Source organism: Pundamilia nyererei, unplaced genomic scaffold (assembly GCF_000239375.1).
Source record: "Pundamilia nyererei isolate P.nyererei 1_Seehausen unplaced genomic scaffold, PunNye1.0 scaffold00115, whole genome shotgun sequence".
Lineage (NCBI taxonomy): Eukaryota > Metazoa > Chordata > Actinopteri > Cichliformes > Cichlidae > Pundamilia > Pundamilia nyererei.
This window is the reverse complement of record NW_005187516.1, coordinates 1,797,056-1,804,756: the sequence shown is the minus strand read 5'-3', so window position 1 is coordinate 1,804,756 and position 7,701 is coordinate 1,797,056. Positions and strand designations below refer to the sequence as shown.

At 38.5% G+C, this 7,701-nt stretch overlaps 1 protein-coding gene across 1 annotated transcript in view; it reads left to right on the top strand.

Annotated features, from left to right (window-relative positions):
• Positions 1-2,717, top strand: part of LOC102197981 (glutamate decarboxylase 1-like) — a 14,576-nt gene extending 11,859 nt beyond the window's left edge. The window contains exons 9-16 of the mRNA XM_013913122.1: positions 31-134; positions 242-358; positions 440-504; positions 596-674; positions 1,353-1,502; positions 1,663-1,770; positions 1,929-2,018; positions 2,146-2,717. Of these exons, the coding sequence (XP_013768576.1) occupies positions 31-134; positions 242-358; positions 440-504; positions 596-674; positions 1,353-1,502; positions 1,663-1,770; positions 1,929-2,018; positions 2,146-2,319 (887 nt within the window). The 3' untranslated portion in view covers positions 2,320-2,717. The remainder of the gene's footprint in view (positions 1-30; positions 135-241; positions 359-439; positions 505-595; positions 675-1,352; positions 1,503-1,662; positions 1,771-1,928; positions 2,019-2,145) is intronic.
• Positions 2,718-7,701: the final 4,984 nt, after the last annotated feature.

Genomic DNA, 7,701 nt, shown 5'->3' with positions numbered 1-7,701 from the left:
TTGCAGAAATCATCTGATGAATACTGTATGTGCAACATGTAGATCCACAGCGATTCCATGCTGCTCTGCTCGTTTTCAGAGGGAGAGTCATTCCTGCGGATTTGGAAGCCAAAATCCTCGACGCTAAACAGAAGGTCAGGGGTTTTTTTTCCCCTTTTATTTTTTTAATATAATTGCATCTCCATGTACTTTTATCTCTAACCACATTTCTTTTCATCTATCCTGGGTACTACATCTGCAGGGTTATGTGCCATTGTTTGTGAATGCAACAGCTGGTTCAACTGTGTATGGAGCATTTGACCCCATCAATGAGATTGCTGACATTTGTGAGAAGTATAACTTGTGGCTCCATGTTGATGTGAGTAGTTTGCAGTAGTGATGATAGCAGGAGCTTCAGTGCGTTATCCACTCCTTTAACAGTACTGTTTTATCTCGTTAGGGTGCGTGGGGTGGTGGACTGCTGATGTCTAGGAAGCATCGCCATAAGCTTAATGGAATTGAGAGGTGAGCACATGGGAACTGATAAGCTCCTGTGTGTTGTTATTTAAAAGAAACCTCAGCGTGCTAACGATAGCACTGACAACATGTTTTGCAGGGCCAACTCTGTCACATGGAACCCACACAAGATGATGGGTGTGCCTCTGCAGTGTTCAGCAATCCTGGTCAGAGAAAAGGTACAGGAACACACACACACACACACACACACACACACACACACACACACACACACACACACACACAGTATCTTGTTTCTATTACTTCACCTTAAAAATTTATGATGACAAGTTTTAGGGACTTTTTTAATCCAAACGTTGGAGCAGGTCGCCACTTGTCATTATAAGGTCCACACATATATACATATGTAAAGCTATTGAGCTTTACAGCTATTGATGTTCTTAATTACTTCTGTTTATGTTTGTAAAGGGGTAGTAGTACAGGCAGCACACCAGCAAACATGTTTCATGCTTTTCTTTGAGTTAAAAGAATTGAATCATTTATGAAGACAAGTTATCCATCTGCGGTTAGAACACTGTGTAATAAAAGATAACTTGTACATCAACATGCTGTATATCTGAAAGATAACACAGAGACAGAATAAGACAATATGGAGGCTTTCATTCAGTAAGGTTAGTTTGACACAGACATGTAGCCAAAGCTTAAACATTTCCATTACACTTTTGGGGGTTTCTTCATTTTAACCTATGAAAAATACAGTTCTATGAATATCCATATTGCACATTCATACTCATCAGCTTTTCTTGGTACATGTAGTCTGACATGTCTAAATGATGACAGCCTGGGCAGGAGACCTGTGAAAGGAAATGTTAACAGTTTGTGCACTTTGTCTGTAGGGAATCCTAGCAGGCTGCAACTCCATGTGCGCTGGCTACCTCTTCCAACCAGACAAACAATACGACGTTACATATGACACAGGGGACAAGGCCATCCAGTGTGGCCGGCATGTGGACATCTTTAAATTCTGGCTCATGTGGAAAGCCAAGGTGAGCTGGGTGGACAGACGGGTGCATACATGCTGGCTAAAAAAGACAGAAAAGCATCTCCAAGCCAATAAGAACCTTCATGGCTTTGTTAGTGCAATGCTATTTAGTGCTATACTGAGTGTTCTTAACTGTAATTATTGGCTTCTCTTTTCCCCTGCAGGGCACCACTGGGTTTGAGCAGCACATTGACAAGTGTTTGGATCTGTCTCAGTACCTATACAACAAGATCAAGAACAGGGAGGGATATGAGATGGTGTTTGACGGAGTGGTGAGCTTCCCTCTTTTTATTTGTCCTTTACCAATGTCCAGTTTTAATCACCAGGGTTAATTCACTGCTGTTTAACAGAATGTTGTTGTATGTAAATGCAAATAAATCAATAAAAACCCACCGTGATCTGTATCTGACGTGTTCATTTCTGCCTGCAGCCGCAGCACACCAATGTTTGCTTCTGGTACATTCCACCCAGCCTGAGAGGCATGCCAGATGGAGATGAGAGGCGAGAAAAACTCCACAGGGTACAACTATAATCACACTATAAGTTCCACCACGATCAGCTTCAAACAGCCAATAAAAGATGTTCACATTATTAGATTGCTTTCAGGAATACAAGGCTCTGTTTTGTCATCTTTTTCACTCCAACAGGTGGCGCCAAAGATCAAGGCCATGATGATGGAGTCAGGGACCACCATGGTGGGCTACCAGCCTCAGGGCAATAAAGTAAACTTCTTCAGAATGGTCGTCTCCAATCCTTCGGTCACCCAGTCTGACATCGACTTCCTCATCGATGAGATCGAGAGGCTCGCCCACGACCTGTAGACCTCACAGCCATCGCTGCTCCAGGGCCTTCCCGGAGTCTGTGATCGATTTTACTGCAAAAGCGAACGCCAGAGTGAAACATTCACAGTGCTGCAGTCCGAGAAATAATAGGACACGTTTTAGGTTCTTTCTTTCCGGTCTGCCTTTGCCTGCAGCACTCTAAATGTTTTCACCGCTGGAAAGAAACGAGCAATGAGAGAGCCTCTGGAGTTTCTTACTAGCTCTGGCCCACATAGGTACTTCTATAGAAAAAAAAATATATATATATAATTACTATCTAAAGTTTCCTTTAAAAGCAAATGTGCTCTAATGTCTGTGTGTGCAATTGAGCCTTGTAATGCACAAGTGTGTGAAAGAGAGTGTGTGTGTGTGTGTGCAGTCTTTTAATGTTTGTCTTTTAATGTCTTGTGTGTGTGCCACAGCAAATGTGTGTGTGAGTGAGTGTGGTAAATTAATGAAAAATAAGGGGGGAAAGAACAGATCGAAGTATTTACAAGTATCATCAAGTTATTCTGCTGTATCATACATGTGCTGCACAATATGGTGGTGCTTTCAGCTGTACATATGTTTGATCTCAGCACTCTGACCTGTTTCCCCTGAACCCGGTGTCCAAAGCTCCGCAGCGGCGTATTTTAGGCTCGCACTGTGTTAAAAATAAGCTAACGTGCTCAGCATAGTTACAGGTTGTGTTAAGTGTCAAGCTGTTACACGACTTCGGACCATCCGACAGAGCTACAGTCTGCAATAGTTTCCCTCGTAGAAGATCCCCATTTAAAGCAAAGTTGTAAAACTCTGGCTCGTTGTCCGTTCCCTGCAGTCACATCATGCCCATTTGTGTTTAAACCAATGTTAATATATTCATATTTGATGATATGGGAATGAGACAAAATATTTATTGCATTTCCGCAGGTGATTGCAGATTCAGGTATTTTATTGTACATGTATCTTTATGCGTGTTAGTGAACCGAGTAAAGTTTATTTAAAGTGATATCGTCAGCCAAAGAGAGAATCGGGAACGCAGCAATCCATCGTCCTTCATGTATAACTTCTTATAGACTAGGTGTTTGTAAAACGTTACCTGTTGACCTTTTACTGCGATGCAATCTCTATAAGTGTGTTTCTTTTTGTGATTGTCAGTCTTTTTGACCGAATGTTTTGAGATGATTGACTGGCCTTCTGATGAGATTAAGAATGAAAGCTCTATAATCCTCTGGCCGCAGCGCCGGTCTTTTATTTTAGTGAGAAGCACAAGGATGTGAGAATGTACTCTCTCGTTGAGACTGGGAAGAACGAAGAATTGCGTCTGTCTGAATCCTAATGCATTACTATAATTATAATTATATTAATTGTTACACATATTACTTGTATTCTCAGTGTGATGGGAGCTCAATGGAATATCTTGTACAAAGGTACCTGTTAGTGTCTTTGCACATGTTCACCTTACTTTCCTCCATTGTAAATGGATGCGTTTTAGTATAAGAGTTATGTTAACAGAGTATTTATTAGGGACCATATGTGAATGGCACAATTGCATAAATCATATTTAAAGTAATCTGTGTGTGTGTAATGTGACAAGTAACTCTTGTATGTGAAGCTCTCTAAGGGAATGTTTCCCTGGCAAATTTTCAGTAGGCACTTTAACAGAATCATAACATCTTTAACAAGATATTTAATAAAGTCAATATAAAGAGAACATGAAACTGTGTGGCTTATTGAAAAAGTAAAATAAAGAACACCCTGAAAAATGACATTTCATTTGTGTCCCTACTCCAAAGTATCCCATTCTCCCAACAAACTGCCTTTATCAGCAGCTACACACACACACACACACACACACACACACACACAGAGAGAGAGAGAGAGTATATATTATTGCCTCTCTGCCTAATCATCCTCCAGAAGCTTTGTTTGGCCTCCAGCTGTGTGTCGGATTGGCTGTGAAACCCTTCTCTCCAGCTCCTTCTCATCTTTATTCTTTTCTTGCTCTTTGCATCACTTTTCCCTCCTCTCTTATACTCATTTTGCTTTAAAAGAAAATCCTTCCACCTTTCTACTTTCTATGCCTTTTATTAAGCTACGATTTAGTCTGATTCAGTCTGTTTAAGGCCCCATTTCATGAAGAAACAAATGCAATGCTTCCGGTGTTTCATAACCTCTGAATAGAGCACGTAAAAAACCGAGATGAGAAACTCCGGAGTGAAGCTGCACTTATTCATGGAGATGTGCTCCCGGCGCCCTCTGGTGGTGACTCTGTGCCGGTGGTGTTCCAAAAAATGCTTGTATGCCAAAAACTGATTGCTCGTATTTAAACTGCTATAAGTAACTTGTTGGGCTATAATATGTGAAATATACATCAAATGCATCCCTCATGGATGACATAAAGTAATCTTGAGCCACGAACAACATTCGTGTAAAAACGTTGAAGCCGCAATCAGTTTTTGGCAGTGACTTTTATATAACCTTTATTTATGCAGTTAAAAAAAAAATCTCATTAACATTAAAAATGTCTTTTGTAAGAGTAAGTTGGCCAAGACAACAGCAGAAATGGCAGCAAATATTACAATAGTTCAGTAAAAAATATTTTAAGTGGGGATAAAGGACCGGATTGGTTATAATGTAAGTACAATAAAGATACTTGAAAAACAGATAATTTTTTAATTCTATATATAACCCCTTTGTAAACCCTGTTCACCGAAGTCTATTTACCAACATACGTAAAGGTAATACATATAAAAAAATACACAGAAACATTGGAAATCACTTTTTGCACAGCACATGATAATGATACCTTATGAAAAGGGCTTCTAATAGTGCTCCTTCTAATTGAAGGAATTTCAATATATACAAATAAAAACATAAGTATGAGAATGCTTAGGCCCTAGAGTTAGACTAACTCATAACCCTACTTATATAGAAGGAAGCTTTTACTAGGTTTTACATTAGCATTTGCATGACTCTGGCTCGTGCCAGTTCAACTGGTTTCACTAAATGTGCTGGTATGTATTACAGGAGAAAGACAGATAGCATCTAACAGGCAAGGCATCAGCATTCTGTTCCAATTAAAGCTTTAAGAGTTTTTCACTGCAAGGCGGCTGTTGTGAATGGAAGTGTCACTTATTAAGTCTCACATCTTTCAGCAGGAAGTATGACACAACAGAGTGAGTGGTTTGAACAGGAAACAGCATTATCTGTTATGTGCAGTGTTAAAAGGAGACGCACTGTCTTTCGGGGAGAAACATTATGTCAATATTTTTGACTACTGAGCCACCATAAATTATTAGGTGGCAAGTGCTAAAATAAGCTCAGATGAGCAAGCATCACTGCCGCGATCAACTTTAAGCTATAAAAAATACCGACAGTAAAAGATAAAAGCAAGTCAGTTATGTGGATCTCACCACTAGCCTGTAGTAAGGCAATAATGTAAGCTAAAGTCAATAAAGCACTCCTCCTTCCAAAGCAAAAGCACTGCCCTCTGCCCTGTAAAGGCTGGGAAATAAAAAGCTTCATTATACACTGCAATTCAAAGCAGCTCAGTGTAACAATAGAAAAGTAGCTTCAGGGGTAAAGACTGACCTCACGTTTTAGCCCATGTATTCATGTTAATGCAGAAATGCAAAACTACATTAGAAGTAAATTCATGATGTAATTAAAATGTGTTTATTAACAGTTTTGCACGATAACATAAACCAAAAGAAGCCACACATGCATGAATATGTAAACCTGCATATAAAGTGAAATAACCAATGAGCAAAACAACAACAATATAACATAAAAAGATTATTACAGCACAGTGCATTTCCACTGTATTTATCCACAGAGTGTCACTGCATGCGCAAAGTAAGAATTAAAAGAAGTCTTGATGTAATTTAGAGGAGGCTCCCAGTTTATATGAAATTTACTAGCAGAGCCATTTAGAAAACATCTAGCTCTGTTCTAATTATGACTTCTTTTTTTTTTGAGTGCATGTCAGATTTATTGTGTATGAGACAGAGGAGCCTTGCAATAAGATTACATGTCTTTCTATAAGAGAGAAACAGGGAATAACCTTCTTCACATGGGCGGGGAGCATGAAGCTATTTACAGCTCTACCAAAAATGGCGATTGAGGGTGATGGGAGGAAATGTTATGGCCAAGCTTGTGGCATGCATACAGCCTCCTTTGATCTTAAGTGGGCTGAACAAGGAAAAAAAAAAACCTGTCTGCCACTGTAAAGACGTTTAACTACATATTTAGTCATATTTAATATTAAAAAGTGCAATTTCAACAGTGCATCTCAGTTTTTCTGCATGATGAAGAAATGCTGTAAATGAAAGAAATCTGTCAGCACAAATCAATAAATGAGTAAAATTACAGAAAAAATTCTGTTAGCTCATTGCCCAGGTGAGTAATTCACATTCATTCACAAAAAACAGAAACAGGAACTTCTCTGTGTTTTAAACATCTTTATTCACCTATTGATTAATTACTTTGGTGCAGTATGAATGGCGGTGGAGGAGGTCTTAATCAGTAACATCCATTGGATTGGATGACATGAGTGGACTGAATGATGGACGTGTGAAGAACATGTGAATGATTAGAGCTGAGGATTGTTTACATCTGTGTTTGAAGATATTCTAGTCAAGTTTGCTCTCAAGAAGCAGCAACTGTGTATTAATTCAAATTGTGTAAGTACACATCTTGGGGATATGGAAGATTAGTGACTGAGCTAATATGAACCATAATTAAGAACTTTACAAAGTATTACAAAATATGCCTTGATAGATATAGGAACAAACAGCAAAACTCAGTCTATTTTATTTAAATATTTATTATGTGTGAGCAGGCTATACACAAATAAGATGAACTTATTTTAAATAATTCTAAATGAATCAGTGGTGTGAGTTTCTTGGTCGATTGCTTTTTTTTCTGTTTTCTGTTTGTTTGTGGGGGGGTTTTAAGATAATGAATTTCGCAGCTTTCACTGAACCAGTTTGCACACAAAGATTTTTACAGGTACATTTTAATGATTTTTGTAGGTTAGGTGTAGTGAACTAGCAGAGCATGAACGCTGCCTGCATTTGATAAGAGACTTGTAACAGAGATAGATTATAGGAAGAAGTTTTAAATGAGGACCGGTTTCTTAACCTAGTCACACAACTTCATACAAAGGCAACTAAGAGTGCTGAATAAATCTAAATGTATGTAATTTGATTAAAAGAAAAGAAAAGAAAATTGTAAGATTAAAAAGGCAAGATATATGTCATTTTGCAGTTTTATCTTTCTTTTAAATGTGAACGAATATTCGTTTAGGATTTTATGTGCTGCTGTCTGTCACTATAGAGGCTTGTTAATATTAATTAGCTATTACCGACAGGAATTTCAAAGTTTTGAAAAGGCGTTGTT